This window comes from Conger conger, chromosome 15 (assembly GCF_963514075.1).
Source record: "Conger conger chromosome 15, fConCon1.1, whole genome shotgun sequence".
In the NCBI taxonomy this organism is placed as follows: Eukaryota; Metazoa; Chordata; class Actinopteri; order Anguilliformes; family Congridae; genus Conger; species Conger conger.
The window spans coordinates 26974332-26997059 of record NC_083774.1 but is presented as its reverse complement, the minus strand read 5'-3'; the positions used below and the strand labels follow the sequence as shown (position 1 = coordinate 26997059).

At 43.6% G+C, this 22728-nt stretch overlaps 2 protein-coding genes across 2 annotated transcripts; one reads left to right on the top strand and one right to left on the bottom strand.

Annotated features, from left to right (window-relative positions):
- Positions 1-3038: 3038 nt before the first annotated feature.
- On the bottom strand, positions 3039-9872 carry LOC133110969 (uncharacterized). Its single transcript, XM_061221095.1, has 6 exons — positions 9757-9872; positions 6471-6578; positions 6163-6302; positions 5971-6067; positions 5411-5535; positions 3039-3215 (listed from the first exon to the last, which is right to left on the bottom strand). Exons 1-6 carry the CDS (start codon positions 9839-9841, stop codon positions 3039-3041), a joined length of 732 nt encoding a protein of 243 aa, XP_061077079.1. The 5' UTR covers positions 9842-9872.
- Positions 9873-15326: 5454 nt separating this feature from the next.
- Positions 15327-20376, top strand: LOC133111533 (coactosin-like protein). The gene is made up of 4 exons (XM_061221973.1): positions 15327-15731; positions 16223-16305; positions 18430-18587; positions 19475-20376. Exons 1-4 carry the CDS (start codon positions 15655-15657, stop codon positions 19583-19585), a joined length of 429 nt encoding a protein of 142 aa, XP_061077957.1. The 5' UTR covers positions 15327-15654; the 3' UTR covers positions 19586-20376.
- Positions 20377-22728: the final 2352 nt, after the last annotated feature.

Genomic DNA, 22728 nt, shown 5'->3' with positions numbered 1-22728 from the left:
CCTGGTCGGGATTCGAACTGTGGCGGAAAGTACTGAATCCTAACCACTAGACCACTAGGAGGCTGGTAGAAATCCAAATGCAGAGACCATGCAAATGGGTATTTAGAAAAACTTGTTCACTTCACTTAGCAAAACAGGTTGGGAAAAACAGATTTAGTTTAAAAACACAGGCAACAGTACCAAGACGCTAGGGCAAAAAACTTAATCCCAAAAATTTGGTAAAACGTCAAAAGGGCACTGAGGTAGAATAACAAGCACACACTAAAGCAAACTCAAAGACTGAGTAACAGAGAAAATAAGGCAGGACTAAAATACACAGACATAACAAGGCACAGGTATGATAAGAACAGACAGGTGATGACAAACATTCCTGAACACTGGTTCCCAGTAGAGAGGAGGCTATGTCTCCATCTGGTGGCGCACAGAGAAATAGAAATAGTCATTGGAAACATGTGTACCAACTTCAGTCTCCCTGCCTCCATGACAATTGTCTCAGTCCTGCTAAAGGTGTTCTTTCTGCTCTTGTATGTCCTATCTCTCCACAATACTTTTTCCCAGAACTTCTACTGGTTTTTGTCTTGCAGTGTAGCACCCCTAGTTGGTTTGTGAAGTCTTCTGTGGACAGAGATCACAGACATATCCACATCCTGCCTCCTAAAGAGTGTTTCCGACCTGCCAGAGAGGAATTAATTTTCAGCCAAGTAAACACTACTAAAATTGCATCACTGTCCAAATACTTATGGACTGCACTGTATTTAACACAATGTAATGGTCTTCCATAGGCGAGGGGTGCTTCTGTTATCAGCTCTGCAGTGGACTTGTCAGGGAGGGACTAGTTTTGTTTTTGAGGTTTTATTTCTTGCCATTTATGTGCTAATTTAAATCCGTGTGCACGCAGGGACTTTTTAAGCAACTGACACACTGTTTTGTCCAGGTGGCCCTGTGTTCTCACGGAAGGGTGAGTTCTGTTACCAGGGCTTCATGTTTTGTTTTCTACTCAGCTTCATTATTTCAATCCAAGAGAGAGTTCCATGTCTTCTGGAGAGACCAGGACATTCCAAGATTTAATAGAACCCAGATCAGTGACCACGCCTTCTGCTTGACTCTGCTGGTTCTCTGGTCTCCATGGATATTAACTCACGGTTCTCTGAGTGCAGCATGCTGGTGTCAGGTGCGCTACTGACCCTCCCCCACAGCAAAACCATGTGTGTGGTAGGGCCTAATTCTGTCTGAATTATACTGGTTGGATTGTAAATCATATGTCCAAGTATTTATGCATATAGAGTTTCAGTTGGATCTTCATCTGTTCTGTCTTAAGAAACTCACTTATGATGACATATCCTCACTTATAAAACTGTAATGTATTACTTTAACCTACTGCATGTTTGATTGTTCAGTAGTTCAGCTATACCAATCATTTTTAGTTGCATACAAGCACAATTCTTTTGTGATTGTATGCACAACATAATTGTAAAAGGGATTGACCCAGATGTGTGTGTGGTGGGTCCCGGAATGAGCCAGGAGACCACTAAGCTTTGTAACTTGGTTCCCAATATGAAGAACCAGTGCCTCTATAATAATATTCTACGTTCTCCTAACCATAGTCCCAACGGTCTCAAGTCTTAAGTATCCCATCTCTATTTTTCAATGTGGTTCGTTGAAAATAAGAACCCAAGCAAAATGCCTGACGTGTGTGTATACATACTACAGTGCCACTTGTGAACCGAACAGTGCTATAGGTTTAGGATACTGATTCTTGAGGCTTGCATACTGTTCAGTGTGGTATCTGTCTCATTTTTCATGTGGTCCAAGCTGATTTAAAATAAACTGATCCATTCTCCTTGCTTTCTGCGTCTCCTGTATCCTCTGCGCCTTTCTGTGAGAGTGGGAACCTGAGTTCATGCATCAGGGTTTGCGTGTCTGTGAATAATAGACCGACAGGACAATAAATACCCCCTCTCTGTTTGTCCGTCCGAGTTTAGCCTAATTGGGCCGTCATTCGATGCATTCGTTCAAACCCAAATATCAATTTGTTACCAGCTTCAAACGTCTGCACGCATCTCCCCGGTCTATATGGGCCTTGTGTGGCTGGTGTGGTTCAGTTCACATTGGAATGGCCAATGTATTCCCATATTGTCAAGCACACACAAATAACTTGAAGCGATAAACAAAAGAGCTATGTTCATAGCCGTTCCGGCATGAGATGGCTGCTCCGCCTCCCTGACTGGATGTATTTTTCCGGGGTCCTGTTGTCCTGGATAATTAGACCCTGGTGGATGGGGTGGGGCCGGGGGTGTTTTTTTTCATTATTTTGGGAGACCGGGGAGTCACGCAATGGACTCGGACAGGTCAACTGTGCTGGCAAGTTCTGTTTGCTTGCATACACTTCTCACGCAAGGTTGTCCCCCACAGAATCAGGCACACAAAGGCTCCTGAACATCCTCCTTCACACACACACACACACACACACACACACACACACACACACACACACACACACGCACATAACCATACTCCCCCACATTACTCACACACATAGTTTCCCAAACAATGTACTGACTGGTACATGATTATACAGGGAGGTTAGCCAGTACACTTTTATTTACTAAACCAGAAACCACACAAATCATCTTTTTCCTTAAGGATACAATTAAGACATTATGAATATGTTTCCTTTGCCAACAGGGTTTTCTGCTCCAGACTGAGGGGTTAAGTGTAAGGTTGGATTCTTCTCTGGAAGGTGTGGCAGAGGCACATGTTACAACCACAACCAAATAAGGAACTGGAGAACACGAGGGACCCCCTGGATCAAACCTGTGTTCTCCTGCATGAGGTGATGCCAGGATTGCCCTATGAAATGAGAGGGACATTACTATAGAATGACAGACATTACCCTACAGTAACAGGCGGAAGGAGCAGTAGGCCATATGCATGGATGCCACTATACTGGGTGGGTGTGTGGGGGTGGGGGTGTAGAGTAGGAGGTGTCATGCATGTTACAGGGGGTGTCCTGTGTTATGGAGTAGACCAGGGAAGGTCTACACATTGCCCTCCAGGAGGATGGCTTTGAGGTCAGTGGGACATTCGACATTAAAGACTTTGTGGGACGAGCTTTGTCTCTCCACCAGGGCAGCCACTGTCTCCCCCAGGTCCAGGTGATTCAGGTAACCGGGAGCCATGCGGTCTGGGGGGGCCACACCTGCGTTGACTATCACCTGTGGAGTTGGATGAGGGGGGAGAGGTCAAGGGTCAAACAATCCTGAACTTCAACAAAGAATCCAGTTCAGAGCAAAACCAAACCTACACGTACATCTGCTCACTGATGCAACTAATTACAGTTTATAACAGCTGGGGTGTTCTGGAAAGCAAGCATATTTCACAATCAGAGACAAAATCTTGGCTGTGTCCTATTTCAGTCCATAATGCTCTGAACTGGCTTCAGTCAAATTTGTCTACGTTTGGTGTAAAAAATGTATTGCATGTAAAATAATCTTTGGTTAAGTGACAGTAATTTTTTGCACCATCTGGGCTGAGTGCAGGGCTGTCCTTTTTCCATGATGCAATTTTCAATGACTATGGTAAAAGGACATACTGTTAAAGCGTTAAAACTCATGTTTCCATCTGTGTAACCTATTTTAAGATGCCATTGCCTTAGCGGCAACTGTACCTTATTTTGCAACATGCGGGTGGCAAAACAAGTGTGGGGGACCTCTGCACTTTGGAAATTCACATACTGTTTGGTAATGTTAGTGTCCTTTTCATGGCAAGAGTCCAGCCAACCAAATGCATAATAGTTCCTAATTCCAAAAAACGTGCCAGCACCGAGAAACATCGATAGAATGTCCATTGTTTACTTAGAATGTCTTTGGAGGAATTATCATTGTTGTTTCACGATTGCATACTTCTACCAAAGTACTTAGTAGTGCAATTATCTACATTTTGTATAGGCACTCTGGAACACCACGAGCTCAATCAAGTACAAGCTTCTCTGACCAATAACCGTAATGCAGTTGCCCCAACATTGCGCAATATACTACAGTATAAATTCTGTCCAGCAAAGAATGGACTACGTGCATGTTATTGAAGTGACGGCTGAAGAGAATTTTAGTGACATTACGTTTCCAACGGTATATAGTTTGTTAGACTTGCATAAAACTACACAGCATTTTTTCACCTGCGCAACAAAACCGTAGCATTTTCAATACGCATGCGGAGACTGTTGCACTTCGGCAAGAGATTTTATGCCAAAAAAGGTTGACATTTTACAACAAAAAAATGATTGCCTACAAATAGAAGACTTCCTTTGGAGGACTTCCAAGGAATCTCTCGTGACATTTATCAGGAAGACAGTGAAAACACCTTAGAGGTGACTCCACAATAGAGGGTGAGCATCGAAAATACATTCTCAAAATATTGTATTATTATTCAGTGAGCTTATAAATAAGGAGCCAGCCTGCTTTCGAATAATGAATACTATGTGGAATTGTGGAATGTGTTTGACTTGTTGATGGGGGTTGGTTATTTGACAAAAACATCAATCAATAAACCTCAATGAATATATAAGTATACAATATAGGGTGACAGGCAGAGAAAATTGCAAACAGGATAAAGTGTTGTATAATTTAGTATGCGAAATGCAGAATTTTTGGAAAACTGCCTAGACATAGCTTAGAAAAAACAATGCAGAATGCTAATTTAATCAAATTTGAAATTGGACAGTGTTGTGGCTGTGGCTCCATTGTGTTTCTAACATCAGCCACAGCCACATAATCTGTATCCATTAAAAAACATAAAATCTTTTCAGTGAGAATAAAAGTTCCTCTATCACTGTGTAACCCTAAAGGGTTACATTTCAGAAGAGACCAGGATTATGCCTGTAGTCAAAAGGGTTCAAGAAAAGTAACCATTTTATTTGCTGTTTTCAAGTTTATGTCAAGAAAAGGGGTGATACTTAAGGGGATAACTGTGGTGAACTATTAGCACATAACTCTTTTTTTCAGGTGCATCTAGTGATTGTGTGTTTTACTTCACATGATGAAAAAAGAAAAACATCCAGTGAGCAGCAGTTCTGCGGGCAAAAATGCATTGTTAATGAGCGAGGTTAGAGGAGAAGGTCCAAAGGTGACAGTAATGTAAAAAAAACACACACATTACAACAGTGGTAGAAGAGCATCTGTAAACACACAACTCATCGTAACTCTTAAGTGGATAGGCTACAGTAGTAGAAGTCTAATAAATACCTAATAAAGTACTCAGTGAATGTTTAAATATGATGGTAACATTAATTTGAGATATCAATGACTCAACCACAAAGGGGCAAAGTGGATAGGGTTAAAGATGAATGATGAGAGATAGCCTATGTGCCCCATGCTGGTGGTTATTCTTATTATGTTGGAGGATGGATGATTACCTGGTTGATTTTGCAGGGCACTTCCGGGTACTCTTCCCGCACGACGTGGCAGAATGCCAATGCACTCGCTGCCCCCACTGTCAGGAACCCCGTCCCTGGCATCAACAGCTTATTGCCAGCGCCCCCTGCAGCATAGGAAGAGTCACTGCACCACAGAACCTTTCCTATGATCGACAGTCACAGAGCTTAATGCACCACTCCGCCTGTCACTGAAAGTATCGCAGCACAGAATCCCAACTACTCATCACAGTGCTTCTTTCTGATTGGCGTGGGTGGGATCAGGCCACTGTCTTTGACAGGAAGCAGACCTGGGTCAAATACGTAATTGTTTTGGATTCAAGTACAATTCTGTGCTCGATTGATCTTGTTTGATGCAATTGAGCCAACCAAGAGGACCAGAAGGTGGGGTTTGTACTTTATCAGAGTATTTCAAAGGTTCCAATACATCACACAAGCTCAATAAAGCATAGAAAAGTATTTGAATCTAAAACAATGATGTATTTAACCCATGTCTGTCCGGGAGCGGTGTGGGCGGGGATTAGATAACAGTGGAAGCTCACCTGTGATGAAGGTATAGGTGCTGCTGGGGTTGTCCCTAATCAGGGGGAAGAAGGCCTTCCAGGACACAAAGGTGCTGAGTATCAGAGTCTCCAGCACCTAATGGAGAGAGAGGAATGGATGCATGAGTAATTATTGGCCCATGCGTGTGAGCGGGGGGGCGGAGCTGCGGCTGTGATTGGTCGAACCCTCACCCAGTGTAGCTCCTTGAGGGTCTGGGTGTGCGGGGGCCCGCCCTGCCACCAGCTGAAGCCCAGAGACGACACGACGTCCGTCAGCTTCCCCGCCGCCTCCACCACGGCCTGTTTCACCCTCTCTACATCCTCCTCCGACCCTGAGAGAGAGAGAGAGCGAGAGAAACCAAGCTTTTCTACGAGCTTATCGTGAAATACTGTATTATATGATTATAGGGCTGTGGTTTTACAGGGTGTGGATTATGGGATGGGGTTTTACAGGGTGGCTTTGTATAGGGTGGGGTTTTACAGGGTGGGGTCTCCCTTACCCACATTCCCTTCCAGTGTGATCAGGTTGCCTTTGCTGGATGGAGTGACAAAGCTCTTCAGCTTCTCCAGTCTGTTACTGTCTCTGGACACAACCACCACTCTGGAACCTACACACAGCAAACACAGCAAACACACACATACACAAGTGTGAGTTATGCATGCTCTATACAAACAAATACTTTTACAGACACGCACAAATCATACCTGACACATTAAAAAAAAACATTTTACATGATCTACAAACAGGCGGCACGGATGGTGCAGTGGGTAGCAGTGCCGCCTCACAGCAAGGAGGTCCTGGGTTAAAATCCCCGTCGGCTGGGGCCTCTCTGTGCGGAGTTTGCATGTTCTCCCCGTGTCTGCGTGGGTTTCCTCCCACAGTCCAAAGACATGCAGGTTAGGCTGATTGGAGAGTCTAAATTGCCCGTAGGTATGAGTGTGTGAGTGAATGGTGTGTGTGCCCTGCGATGGACTGGCGACCTGTCCAGGGTGTATTCCTGCCTTTCGCTCAATGTATGCTGGGATCGGCTCCAGTCCCCCTGCGACCCTGTTCAGGATAAGCGGGTTCAGATAATGGATGGATGGATGGATGGATGATCTACAAACATCACACACTTTTCCTGTATAGAGCAATCTTTGGCGGGCACCAAACAAAATAAGCACAAAAAGCATAAAAAATTCTATTGTGGCCTTTGACATGCAGATGCAAAATCTGCCGAATCTTTATCTACTCATGTAGTGTTCCATTTAAAGATTTGTACATCCAGGTGTGAGCATCACAGATACTTGGGAAATAGCTTAAATGAAGCAAGATACTTGTACCACTTACAACCCTTTAACTTTGTTCAGTTTATTTATCGACAGTGCTCCTATACTAAAAACTACTTGGCCCCTAATACAAACATGCCTATTTAGCCAAATATTTCAGGGGGTACACTCAGCACTCATTCACAGTTCTAGTTTTACAATTGTACATGCCATACACCATGGGAATGCGTATACTGTCCTCTACTGGGAGAAAGAGTTCTCAATCAAACCAGAATGGAAATATTTTTATTGTGGTGTAAACAGTAACTGGGGTGCCATGCATGGCTGATGTAAATGTATACATGTTCTATCATTTTGAGTCAGAGGTCTCAATAGCTTATTTGTAGAGAAGTATAATTTTTGTCCAGGACAGCTGAACTGTGCATCTTTTCAAAAATGTGTTTTGGGGCCAAAACAGCTCAAAATCATGTAGCTAAATTAACCCTAAACCATGCTAGGGAGCACCAAAGACATGGGGTGCACAGAGGCTAAACAATCTGTGTCTGCATCTGTTCAACTGGCTAAATAGTTGGTATCTATTTGGAACAGGAGATTGCAGACAAACTGTAGACCAGGTTGGGGGTGATCTGCTCCTCTTGCACTTTAATGTAACACACACATTCGTCAATGTGCTGAGGAATGCATCTGAATGTGCGGTTTACAAAACTACCCTTGTTTCAGTCTCCATTCAAGTCAAGTCACTCTTTCCAGCGATATTATTTTCTGGCAATGTTATGAATCTACCAAAATATCTGTAGTTACACGCTTACTTGCATTATACCCCCCTACATGTACCCTACACACACCCACTATAAGTGCTATACAAATACATGCAGTCGGCTCCAGAATTACTGGCACCCCTGATAAATCTTCACAAAAACTGCTGTAAACTTTAGATTTATATTTAATTTTTCTAATAAAAAATATATTTCCCCAAAAAACACATTCCACAATTATTGGCACCCCTGGTTTAATACTTTGTGTAAACACCCCTGGCAAAGATGACAGACACAAGTCTTTTCCTAGAATTTGTGATATGATTAGAGAACACATTTTAAGTGATTTCAGTTCAGACCACAGGTTTTTCATGGGATTTAAGTCTGGAGACTGAGATGGCCATTGCAGAACATGGTTGTTGTGTTTACTTAACCATTTCTGTGTGGATGTTGATGCATGCTTGGAGTCATTGTCCTGCTGGACAATCTACCTATGACTAAGACTCTGCTTCCTCGCAGAGACAACCAGAATTTCTGCCAAGATTTCCTGGTACTTAGGTGTTTCTCCATGTATGCATTCCATTTTGCCTCCAAATATGCTGATGGTAGGTAAAGCCAAAATGTTACACTTTGGTCTCATCTGACCATAGCACTCTCCTTCAGTCATAATTCCAATGAGGACCTCAATAATTCTGGACCCCACTATATGTATGTATATGTACACACATTCTTATATGCGCTGAAACACACTCTATATGTATGCATGTATTATATAAACTGCAGTCATACAGACATGTATGAACATTACATGTTACAAACACAACAAACATATACAAGCAAATGCATAAAAGCATGCATACATGGTAAAGAGTTTTTCAGACCAACAGTCAGAATGGGGAAGAAATGTGATATAAGTGACTTTGATCATGGGATGATTGTTGATGCCAGACTGGGTGGTTTGAGTATCTCAGAAACTGTGGTTTTCACGCACAAGCAACAAACATCCAGTGAGCAGCAGTTCTGCGGGCAAAAACATGCTGTTAATGAAGGGTCAGAGGAGAAGGGCCAGACTGGTCGAAGCTGACTAGAGGGTGACAGTAACGCAAATAACCACGCATTACAACAGTGGTATACAGAAGAGCATCTCTGAACTCACAACGCATCAAACCTCTAAGTGGATAGGCTACAGTGGCAAAATACCAATAAATCTAAAACAAATACCCTATGTCTAAAAGTGCTCACTGAGTGTATGTTTGGTGAATTAAAGTTTATATAGCCACATATTGTTTTTTCTAAGGACCAGTACCAGGACCAGTCAATTGAATTGAATTGAATTAAAACCACATAAATTACTGTTTCGTTTAAAATGTCAAATTGACACACCCCGCTATGAGCGGCGCACGCTTTCACAGTGGGAGATGGCAAGCAGTAGAGAGCCAAGCGAGATTTCCTTGGGCGGTTTTGCCAAGAGAACCCCGACACAGACTGGTCCACTGCAGGCACGTGCGTAGCCGCCTGCGCCCAGAATGATGCTGTGAGTCGGGAGTATATTGACGCAGATCCATCGGGCTTAAAACCGTGGGACAAGAAAATCATACAGACCATCAGCTGGTGCGCAGTATTGGTCAGCAATACCTGGATAACTATTACTTTCAGCGAGTTCCAAAACACCACAAACCCACAACCACACATAGCCTACACTACTATACTCTGTACTCTGTGAGTACCCCACCTATGAGCACGCACATAACAACACATGTACCTTTGTCCAGAAGCGCTTTTACAATCGCGGAGCCCACCGTTCCTGTCCCGCCGAGAGCGAGCACAACCCTGTCCGAATTTGACATGTCGGTAAATTCCTCCAGATGATACTTTTGGCAAAGCAGAAATCACTTGATTCAACTTGTGAAAGTTTCGAGCTGTGGGTTGTAGTGGATAGCCTACGCAGCCCGTGTTGCACCGGAGGCTTTAAATAGCGCTGGGGCACCGTCACGCCCTTCGGCCACTGACGCTGTCCTCAAAACCATGCCCATGCCAGGTAAATGTAGAAGGGCAATGTATTACCGTTCCTTACTTTTGCTGCATAATTACGACCACATGTGTTCAACGGGCAGATGGATAACAGACCTTACCGTAACACAATATATCGGATCCATAAACAAAGTAAATTGTATTTTAATTGCACGTATTTTGCGTGATGCAGTGTCTGATCTAATTTTTGTAAATATTATGATATTTAAAAGAAACTATATATATATATATATATATATATATATATATATATATATATATATATATATATATATATATATATATATATATATATATATAAAGTACCTCTAATCGTATTACATAACTGCATTTCAGCCAAATACTGCTATGTACCCCGATTCATCCTGGCCCGAAAACAATCCCTCCTTGGCTGATGCTTTGGGCAATTACGGAAGGCCATGTAAGGCTGTTAGCCACTGTGGAGCCACCCATACACTGGAAAGTGCCTTAAAAGCATGATTGGTAAAATACTGGATATTAGTAATTGCGATGCAAAATTTTGCGTGGCGCAGAGCTGTATTGTGCTGTGGTATGATGAGCAGGTGTATCTCCAGGTGATTTCAGGCCGTAGTTCTCACTCTCTGGCGCCCCTCAGTGGTGCAGAAGAGCTGTTTGCAACCAAGCTAGAGAATGGGCTGGAACCTCGTCTATGACCAGAACCAGCCCTGCAGATTGGAGGTACACACACTGACGCTCTTACACGATCACACACACACACACACACACACACACACACACACACTCACACACACACAATGCTACATTTTAATTGTTCATTGTGCCATAGGGTAGAGATTTATGTTGACTTTGCAACATGCAACATTTTCTTCAAAAGACCAATACCAAATCCTCAAGCATATCAACACACAGGTACACACACATTTAGCATGCTGTGTGTTTATATGCTTGGGGATTTGGTATTGGGTCGATTATAGATAGTATAGGACATTTAGCATGCTAAATGTGTGCAGGTATACAGGTGTATGTGATGATATACGATATAATATCACTTCATTAATCTCTGTCGGGGAAAAGCAGGTATAAAATCAGCGTAAAGGAGTAAAGCGAGTAAAAGTAAGATACGCCAATGTAAAAGTGATGTGACTGAGGTAAGGGGGTGTAACATGAATTTAAGTAAGGTCAGCAGGGCAACAGTAGGTGTAAGTAGTAGGTGTAAGTAGTGGGTGTTTTACTCCAGTACGCATATTCCAATTGGGTGTTGGTTTTTATTCAAACCAAGCAGTGTTTTTCATCGACTGTGCTGGGAGCCACATATTATGCTTCCAGTACGAATAATAGGGACCTGGAAGTAAAGGCATTGAATTGTATATTTCCATCGCGAGTTCAAATTTATAATCTGCGCGAAGGCGGGTGTGCGTAAAGCGATTGGCACGGATTTGGTACTGCAGGGGCCGACCAATTAATTAATTAACAGGGATTTGTTCCTAATGCAGGACATGTATATATGCTATACAAGAGAACAGGCGATACAGGCGCCCCCCTGTTATATATGTTATATTTTTCTCAATTGAACTATGCCTTCCTGAGTGCACTGCCCAAAATGTCAGGTTTCCGAGTAGAGGAACCTGAAATAGAGGAACTAATGTTTTTTTCTTCCCACGGGTTCTAAAGAGGTCATCATTGTCTGCGCTTTTGTAGCTATTAGACTACTGTGAACACGCATCTACCCGGAGATTCTGACTGCATGTGCAACATGCCCTGTAACCAAAGCTGAGATGTGGATTTCCTAGACTATCTATAATCGTCCCAAATGAACATGAAATCGCTGACACGAGAATAATCTTATCACATCTTCTGCTCTGATCAACTTGATAGAACACATCTTTTCAGTGACTGAGTGAGCAGTATGCTGACCGATTCGCATACGATTTTGTGCTCAGAAACATTCCATAAATGAGAGGACCCATGGGTCTCACAGACGGCAGACGATCTAACAAGATACATATCTTATAACAGTCCAAACAACGTTAATACATTCATATTAACATAAATATTAAACTAGAATGCAGGAATTAAGCGAAACAATGAGAGCTCGGTCGCGTAAGAAAATGTGATAGGATGAGCATATTGATGTAAAACCTACTTCATAATTATTCAAATAAAAGTATATGTGAAAGCTGTGGGCAATGTAATATGTAATTAGCACAATTCACAAGAGACTCGTTTTGTTCGACATCCCCAGGGCATATAACGCGACATCCCCCGGCACACATTTAACCTGGACAGGTTAAATTCAAGATTCTGTCTATCAAAGAGCAAGCAAACGCTAGTATACAACGGCAGAAATGTAATTCACAGTCTTAACGTGTACTGTATGAGAGCAAATGAAGTACAAACATTTCCTATGAGTAATATCAGAGTGGCTTTTCCGCAAAGTTACCTATTAAAATACCATGGGAACCTCAGCAGAACTCACTTATGTTAATTCTTATTTTGCTGCCTGTCGGTTAATTTGTCTGAATTTATATGAAACAAAATTCACCCTGACGACACAGATTGCACACAGCAGAACTATACCTCCATCTAGTGGTTACATAGAATCTGCTGTTTCAGTCGATTCAGGGCTACACTTGCATAACGAACCTATATGTCTTTTGTGACTCTCACTCAGCCAATCAGTTAATCCTTCTGTCATATTTCGATGAAATACAACCATATTACACAGCTATATCCTCCATAGATTTGATGATCACTTGGAGCTTAGTCTACAAATTGAGGTGGGATTCCTGTTCTGAGTCGACACTCCTTGAGATGGGAGTGTGTTACATTACATTACATTACATTACATGGCATTTAGCAGACGTACGACGAAGTGCAGATTAAACACAAGTACAAGTGTGAAGAGGACCTGAGAGGACAGTACAGTTCCGAGTCCTAGTGTAACCATACAGATACAATCGGAACCCTTGAAGAATACATCAGCTTCCAAACTAGCATACCACAGTTGGCAGCTAGAATACCCTGAGTACAACAATACAATAGCTAATACAAAAAACAACAATATCTATACAACTATATAAGTGCCATTACAGTCTATGGCATATATAAGGCTAATCATGGTGGTGAGTTAGGGAGGGAAAGGTTTAGCTTGAAGAGATGAGTCTTCAGTCTGCACTTGAAAGAAGTCAGAGACTCTGCCATTCTGACATCCACCAGGAGGTCATTCCACCACCGTGGGACCAGGACAGACAGCAGTCATGAGCGAGAAGTACAGGTGTGGCTAGGGGGAGGCGCCAAATGGCACAAAGTGGCAGAACGGAGGGGTCTTGCTGGTGTACAGGTCTTGATAAGTGATTGAATATATACAGGGGCTGATCCCTTAACTGCCTGGTACGCAAGCACCAAAGTTTTAAATTTGATGCAAGCCATAACAGGCAGCCAGTGGAGGTTGCTGAGCAGGGGGGTGACATGTGAATGTCTGGGAACATTGAATACCAGATGGGCTGCAGCATTCTGGATCAGTTGTAGGGGTCTGATGGCAGATGCTGGAAGGCCAGCCAGCAGAGAATTGCAATAGTCCAGGCGGGACAGGACCATTGCTTGGACAAGGAGCTTAGTGGTGGTGAGAAAGGGTTGGATTGTTCCTATTGTCAAGTTGTTTCAAAACACTGCTGTCAATTTGACATCAATTGCACTGCAGTGCATTTATTCATGAAACGGACTACATTACATTACAGTCATTTAGCTCTTATCCAGAGCGACGTACAATAAAGTGCAAATCAGAACCAGGGACAAGCATATTGAGGAACCTAAAGGAAAGCGCACTCTCTTCAGCACATCCATAGAATCAACACAACTGTAATCAGCTACTGAGTCTGGAAGCACAACAGGCTAGATTGAAACTCGTGAATTTCTGTACAATCTGCTTTAGAATTGGGCCTACTTTAAGCTATCAGGACACAGTTGGTAAATGATCCTGCGAATGCTGTTGTATGGCCCTGCTATGCTATTGTGCTGACATAACACCACCACTTCCAGCAGAGGTAACCTGTTTTTCTCTAGAATTCTGTATTCTGTTCAAATACGAATAGAATCCAGGCCGGTTTAGGTACAATTTACGCTGACGTCATTTGGATGCAACTGTCAAATAGGTGTATGGCTATTGACCTATCATCCTCTTTTGGATATTCAATAGATTAACACACAGTAAAGATATAATTTATGAAATATAGGCGAGTTACAGTCTGAGTTAATCGTTAATCAAATCCAGTTATTTGCCACTCGCGGTTACGCATAAATGGAATCTGAGAAACCAGTTACTGTATCTACGCGTGTCTTGCATTTGCATGTCTGTAAACCACCGACCGCCGCCAGCACTATAAAAGTAGCGGGACGGGAGCGGCTATGGTGCTGCGTGGATCCGCCCCTCACTTGGAGCTCCTGGTGAACGTATTCTGCACTGGGCCGACCTGGTTTGTGGGTCTGCTAAGAAGTCCAGGAGTATAATGCGCGACGTGGTTGATGGGGCCTAATCTGTTATGCCTTATTGGTTGATATTATCTCACAACTATTTGATGTTTTATGCCTTGTCGTTCAAGGGTTTCCTTTAAGTATGACATCAATTGCACTGCAGTGCATTTATTCATGAAACGGACTACATTACATTACAGTCATTTAGCTCTTATCCAGAGCGACGTACAATAAAGTGCAAATCAGAACCAGGGACAAGCATATTGAGGAACCTAAAGGAAAGCGCACTCTCTTCAGCACATCCATAGAATCAACACAACTGTAATCAGCTACTGAGTCTGGAAGCACAACAGGCTAGATTGAAACTCGTGAATTTCTGTACAATCTGCTTTAGAATTGGGCCTACTTTAAGCTATCAGGACACAGTTGGTAAATGATCCTGCGAATGCTGTTGTATGGCCCTGCTATGCTATTGTGCTGACATAACACCACCACTTCCAGCAGAGGTAACCTGTTTTTCTCTAGAATTCTGTATTCTGTTCAAATACGAATAGAATCCAGGCCGGTTTAGGTACAATTTACGCTGACGTCATTTGGATGCAACTGTCAAATAGGTGTATGGCTATTGACCTATCATCCTCTTTTGGATATTCAATAGATTAACACACAGTAAAGATATAATTTATGAAATATAGGCGAGTTACAGTCTGAGTTAATCGTTAACCGTTGCATTGTGTAGTTTTCACAGATGCATCTCAGTGTGACGACTATCCTGTAGGTGGCGGACAATCCCCGTGAAACTTCGACAATAGAAGAGGGCGGATTTAATTTCTCTTTATCCCCTGATTGACCGTTAGGAGGAGGTGAAATCTGTGACTCGTGGGGCCCCGTTTCAGCTCGTTCGGCAACCTGATTGACAAACATCACCAACGCCCAAAAAGCTGAGAGTAGGAAATGAACAGAGCCGTGAGACGATCCGCTTTCTGTGCTCGCTGAGAAAAGAGGTCCCTGCTCCGCGCCGCCTCATAGCGCAGTCTCCCCCGCCCCGCACTGCACAACTCGCGTACCTTCTATCTGGATTTGGGAACGTCCTTTCTCATACCTTTGGACGGGGTTGCTTATTTCACCTCGTTAATTTATTCCTAGTCCCCCTCTCCACTTAAACCTCTACGAGAAAATGGCAAGTGAAATCGACAAGGAAGCGTGCAGGGAAGCGTACAACCTCGTCAGAGACGACAACACAGATACAAACTGGTGAGTGTGTATATTGTGTGTGTATTGTATTGTATTTTTTCACCATATAAGTTATGTCGTTGGGCGACATCCTAGCCAGAGAAGACAATAGGTAATTAAAGATGCCATTGCTGTTCTCAGTTCATTCATAGCCTTCGGTTCTACGTGTTTTAATCAAATCCAGTTATTTGCCACTCGCGGTTACGCATAAATGGAATCTGAGAAACCAGTTACTGTATCTACGCGTGTCTTGCATTTGCATGTCTGTAAACCACCGACCGCCGCCAGCACTATAAAAGTAGCGGGACGGGAGCGGCTATGGTGCTGCGTGGATCCGCCCCTCACTTGGAGCTCCTGGTGAACGTATTCTGCACTGGGCCGACCTGGTTTGTGGGTCTGCTAAGAAGTCCAGGAGTATAATGCGCGACGTGGTTGATGGGGCCTAATCTGTTATGCCTTATTGGTTGATATTATCTCACAACTATTTGATGTTTTATGCCTTGTCGTTCAAGGGTTTCCTTTAAGTATGACGGGACCAAGATTGTACTTGGGGGACAGGGGACCGAGTATGAAGACTTTAAGAAACAGTGTACAGGTAAGTAGGCCGATTATATCGACATGACGTTATTTTTTTTTATCAATGGCCACGATACCCATTGAACGTATTACCCTTTGTGGTTTATGACACTCTTTTAGGTCCAATCTATGATGTCTGCGTGACTAGTGCCTGGGGACGGATAGCCTACATTCTAGCAATGCAAAGATAGGCCAAACTGTCGCGTTCAAATGGCAATACCCTCGCTTCGCTGAAAACTTACACCCACACGAGTTTGTGTTTCTGTCACCAAAGCGTTAACACTATCCGTATGCCTGTCTGGTTTCAGTTTTTCTCTCCGTAAGTGTGCCACTGCGTGCGATCTCTTCCGGATATGTGATAGGCGCGAGAGACGATAATCTTCTATCAGCCCCTTTCCTCCAGCCAATGGCGTAACCACAGCGATGGTGTGGCCGGGCCACGCGCACATTAAGGCTCTTTTCTCCCCGTCTCTTCTCGTGTCGGATGAATGTAGCCTACAATATTTATATCATCGGCCGCCAGCGTGTAAGGAAAGCTCCCTATTCTTTTCATAAAGTTACTAAATATGTTAGTCATTTAAATTCACACAATATACCTTTGGTCCAAACCCAGTTGACAATCTTTAATTACCAGCAGTCTCTGTATCTTACGGTTTCAAGATTTAATTGATAATGGAAGCAAGGGAAATCAACTCTAATCGAGTGCACTTTATTGAGACAGAGTACGTTTGATCCATCTTGGAGTCATAAATCCTCAGGCTTGCATTAACATTGAGAATTGTATAATATGGGCAAAGTTTGGATAGGTGAAATGTCCCTTCATAAGCCTCCTGCAGCGTGCTGCTATTCAGACAGAACAAAGCAAGCTTTCGCTTTATAGATGTACGAACTGGAGACGGTAATCTGGCTAAAGTATGATGTCACTGTCTTTGTACTGCTTTTATCACATCATGCATCCCAGATGGATTTGTCCAGCGGCAGGAGAAGCCCCTCCTACCCCCTCTGTCTTTGGGGTCACCTGGGGGTCACCTGGGAGTTGGAGTTGGAGCAGAAAGAAATACTAGCAGAACGTATCCCCAAACTTATTTGTGCCTGACTCCTCTGAACATTCTCCCAGTGCCTTATTTCTACTGGTATTGCTCAAGAATGGATGAAGTTACTGCCTCACTCACTCACTTCACACACACAATTTTTTTCCTACACCACCTGGTTAACTGTATTTATGTCCTGTCAAGAACCTTATTCTTGTGTGAAAAATGACACCTGGCCATTCACGTTTGGCGTGTATCTCAGAAACAGACATTAGTGCGCTGTGTTTAACATTATAATTGGAGCTGTGTATCTTTAAAAAACTTGTTGAGCTGTCAGCAAAAAAACAGTTGAAGTTGAAGGAAGTTTGCGAAGGAAGGTCTTTAATGTGGGGTTGCTGTGTGAGTCTGGGGGGGGGGGGGGGCGGGGTCGGCGAGGCAAGCTTGCTTCCTGCGCGTGGTCAGGTGACTCGTCTGGAGAGTGAGACGCGCAGTCATGTGGTTGCGGGAAGGGTACATTCAGGCTTTGGTTACGGTGGCGGCATCCACTTCCCTCCGTTGTTAATGTTCACTCGTGCTCAAACGCCTCCGAGTTTCAAAATCTGATAAAAAAGCTTTGTCGTTTGAAGTGGGGCCGCTTTGCCCAGGGCAGACCTTGCTCCTGCTTTATCAGCCAGTCGCCAACAGCAACCTGGCTCGCGCCCCTCCCCCAGACAAGTAGAGGGAAATTCACACCAATACCTGATGGAATTCTTATCAGCTGGATTACTGCAGCCCCTGAAGAGAAGCGTAAAATCATGAGTCGTAATTAGTTAATAATTAGATCACGTCTGCACAGCCTTTTTGCCCCAACATAAACTCAGGACAAGGCTAACCTGAGACCACACCGTCTGCTGTTAGCCACAGCCAGTAAGATGGTGCTGTCTGAAAAGGGGGGTGGAGTCAGAGGAGACAGAGGCTCTTGGGAGTTGCAGTTTAATTTAACTCCTCCCCAATCTCAAACCTCAGAGACGTCTGGGGCAGCGTTTACCGCACTTCGTTCTGACCCGACTTTGACCCCCCCCCCTTGTCCTCTCGGACTGACGACGGCCCCCCTCCTCCCTGTCTGTTCCCAGATGACGCGCGCATCTTCGCGTTTGTGCGGCTCATGACGGGCGATGCCATGAGCAAGCGGGCCAAGTTCACGCTCATCACCTGGATCGGGGAGAACGTGGGCGGCCTGCAGCGGGCCAAGGTCAGCACTGACAAAACGCTGGTGAAGGACATCGTACAGGTCAGTCCCGCGCGTATTACTTACACACAGACACATACACACACCCTCACACACAGTGTCTTCATACCATTACATAAATATGTACTACAGTAGGGCAATTCCATGGTAACAGACATTACAACTGCCAGATATTTGTGTGATGAAGTTCCATAAAGCTACATACGAGAGATTGATATATATCAGGAGCAAATAACCCTGTTGGACTCTTATGTAGCTCTATTGGACCTTACTATGCAGATATACTGCATTTTTAATTACCATGGATTTGCCCAGTACAATATGCATACTATATTCACCTGTCCTATACACACACTATATGCATATGCATGCTACATGCTTCACGCATTGCACTACATATACACACACACATACCCCTTACATGACCATTCATTCATGCACGCAAATATGTATTACGCACACATATCCATTACACACATACACATGGGAATCTCCCTTTCACACACAGACCTGCATTGTTCTCTCATTCTCATTCTCACACACACATGCATCTAATATTGCCTCTCAGTGCCACATGTGCTCATGCACACTGATTGAACACACGCATACATACACATACACGCAAACACAAACATACACATGCACACATACACGCAAACACAAACATACACATGCGCACACACACACTTTCACACACACTTTCACACACACGCGCACTCACCCCCTCACTCACTCACTGAAACGCACACGCTCACTTACTCCCTCATTCACACACACAACACATGTAAACGCACACACTTTCACACACACCGACACAAGCTCACTCACCCTCTCACTCACTCACTCACTCACTCACTGAAACACACACAGACGTACACACACACACAGACTCACAGTGTTTTTGGTGTGACGTCTGTGCTCTGCTGCAGAACTTTGCGAAGGAGTTTACGATCAGCGACGCTCGGGACCTGGAGGAGGACTACATCCGCGAGGAGCTGAAGAAGGCGGGCGGGGCCAACTATGATGCCCAGACTGAGTGACAGACTCAACCCACACCACCCCCATCACACTCACGCACACACAAACATAGACATGGGGGGACACGCCCACAAGCAGATATGGGGAGGTATGGTAACAAGACACACTGACACACAGGCACACACACACACATTCACACATTCACACACACATGCCCACACAGAGATATGGGGGGATATGGCCACAAGACATACTGACACACACGCACACACACTCACACACACACAAACACACCTCCCCTGTTCAGGCTAATAGCTGCTGCAATTCATCTCACACTCCCGCCATCCTCTTGGCTGCATTTTGTTCTGATCTGGGGCAGGATTCTTGCAATATAACCGGTAACAAGACCACTTACGTGCCAATGCTATTTGTGGTTGTGTTGTGGTTGTCACACAGAAATTACATCATCTCCTCAGCCCCACCTGCGCTGCTCCATACAGCAGTTTTCTCAGTGTTAACTGCCTTACTCTATTTGTCAGCTGTACTGTGATTGGCTATCTTCAGCGTAGGGGGTCGGACTCAGAATTGAGCCAAATCTACAGCCATTGAAAATTATTTTACCCACGCATACAGCAGCCATGGGCGGGGCAGTCACAGTGTCACTTACTCCTTAATTTGGACAGAACACGCCCCCCAAAAGGAATGTTTTTTTTTTTTTTAAATACATTTCCCTCCAAGAGTTTAACCTAGATTTATTTTTATTGAAAAAAGGAAATCTAGGAACTAGGAAGAGAGTACTGTAACCATCTTTTATTACAGATCGGTCATTTCAGAATAAAAGTTTTTTTTTCAATCTTGTTTGTGGCTGTGCAGTTTTGTTTGTGTGAAAGTTGACCGTGGAAATGCATGCGTGTGCATGTGTGTGAACATTTGTGTTTGTGAGCGTACGTGTGTGTGTGTGTGTGTGTGTGTGTATGTGCACCTGTGCGTGCATGTGTTCAAGGGTTGTGTTTTTGTCACGCAATATTTGATCTCCTGAATGTAACCAACTCTGATTAAACCAAGTTCTGGGTCTACTGCAACACTGGGAGTTCTATAGGAGGGGGGGGGGGGGGGGGGGGGGGGCAGATTCCTGAAGGGAATCCCAGTTGCCATGGTCACCACTACTGTCGGTCTCAGCCAATCATAACCCCCTAGCCCCTTTACTCTGCCCCTTCTCTTTCTCTCCTTCCTCCTCATCTCTTTCTCTCCCTCCCCCTCCTCTCTCATCTCCTGTTTACCTCAGCAGACGTGAGCCTGACTGCCTTAATTACTTAATCTGTAAGCCACCGGCCTCACACCGTCTGTTTTTATGACATAGTGTTTCTCCCTGAGAGAGAGGGGCGGAAGCAGGAGTTTCATTTGTGCAACCCCCTGGCAATAATGAGTTTGGCTTGTGAGTTGCATTTGAAGAGATGTATTTGTGCTGCGTGTATGTGTGGCTTGTATGCTTAAATTTGCATATGTATGGCTGTGTTTCTGTGTGTGTGTGTGTGCGTGCGTTTCTGTGTGTGTGTGTGTGTGTGGTTTTGCGTCTAGATTAGCATACGTGTGTGTGTAGTGCGTGTAATGTGTGTACGCGCATGTGTCGTTCGAGTGTGTGTGTGTGGTTTAACCATGGCAATCCCAATCATTCCTGCCTCTGGTTTATATGGAAGTTTATGTAAAAGCACAGGTGTCTAGTGGCACATTGTTCCATAAGGTCTCTGAAATGGGATATTGTAAAAGGTTTTTATGATTTTTCCGAGTGTCATTGTATTTACTGGTGAATTCCTGGACCGTGGTAAATGATTATTCCCGAGGGTAAATAATCACGAACGCTCACAAGTTTATATCCACAGTCACTAAGGAATATTTCCTTTTACTGTACTATATGTATTATACTATTGGCTACAGTTTGATGTGTCTATTGCTATTTATCAATAACAGTTCAGGAAATAGCAGACAAGCTTATTAATAGACAAGTTATTCTAAAACAAGATTATAGCACACAGATAGCTCTGTGATAATTTATCCAGCAAGTGAAACTTTAGTCAATGAAGCCCAAGTGCTAAGATTATTTATTTTCAAGCAATTTCACGATTTATAAATATAACAAAATATAATCTCATATATTAATACCAGCTTGGATTTTATTCAAGATTCTTAATGTAAACATAGGACACTAGCTAGTTACTAGACTGTTTTGCTATTGTCATAATGTATTTTTAATTTTTGAGACTTCAGCTCAGTCCTCTCTCTTCTTCTCTCTCTTCTCTCTCTTCTCTGGGACACTGTGCCGGGCTGGAAGGATCTCATGTGATATGAATGAAAACAGTAGTCAGAGTGACTTATTATGTCACTCTGGGGCCAGGGGAGAACAGGATAATTACATTAATTTCTTTTGGGGATTAATTAGCGCAATAATTATAGTGAATGTTGTCTTTGTATAATTTTCATTGAACTATGAAGGAAACAGCTGCACAGGGATTTCATCAGCACGCATCAAGAGTGGAACACATCCTTATATACACCAAGAGCAGCACACATCCTTAGTAAACACCAAGAGCAGCACACATCCTTAGTAAACACCAAGAGCAGCACACATCCTTAGTATACACCAAGAGCAGCACACATCCTTAGTATACACCAAGAGCAGCACACATCTTTAGTATACACCAAGAGCAGCACACATCCTTAGTAAACACCAAGAGCAGCACACATCCTTAGTAAACACCGAGAACAGCACACATTCTTAGTAAACACCAAGAGCAGCACACATCCTTAGTAAACACAGAGAACAGCACACATCCTTAGTATACACCAAGAGCAGCACACATCCTTAGTATACACCAAGAGCAGCACACTTAGTATAGACCCAAAGCAGTACGCATCTCTACTCCACACCCAAAGCAGTACGCATCTCTACTACACACTCAAAACAGTATGCATCTCTACTACACACTCAAAACAGTATGCATCTCTACTACACACTCAAAACAATATGCATCTCTACTACACACTCAAAACAGTATGCATCTCTACTACACACTCAAAACAATATGCATCTCTACTACACACTCAGAGCAGTACACATGCCTACTACACACTCAGAGCAGTACACATGCCTACTACACACTCAGAGCAGTACACATGCCTACTACACACTCAGAGCAGCACACATCTC

Coding starts and splice junctions, on each gene's coding strand:
- LOC133110969 (XM_061221095.1), bottom strand. CDS start 9,841: ATGTCAAATTCGGACAGGGTTGTGCTCGCTCTCGGCGGGACAGGAACG. Junction 6,579..9,756: donor AAAAGCGCTTCTGGACAAAG/GTACATGTGTTG, acceptor TGCTGTGTGTAG/GTTCCAGAGTGGTGGTTGTG. Junction 5,536..5,970: donor CACCTATACCTTCATCACAG/GTGAGCTTCCAC, acceptor CCTATGCTGCAG/GGGGCGCTGGCAATAAGCTG.
- LOC133111533 (XM_061221973.1), top strand. CDS start 15,655: ATGGCAAGTGAAATCGACAAGGAAGCGTGCAGGGAAGCGTACAACCTC. Junction 15,732..16,222: donor GACAACACAGATACAAACTG/GTGAGTGTGTAT, acceptor TTGTCGTTCAAG/GGTTTCCTTTAAGTATGACG. Junction 18,588..19,474: donor TGGTGAAGGACATCGTACAG/GTCAGTCCCGCG, acceptor GCTCTGCTGCAG/AACTTTGCGAAGGAGTTTAC.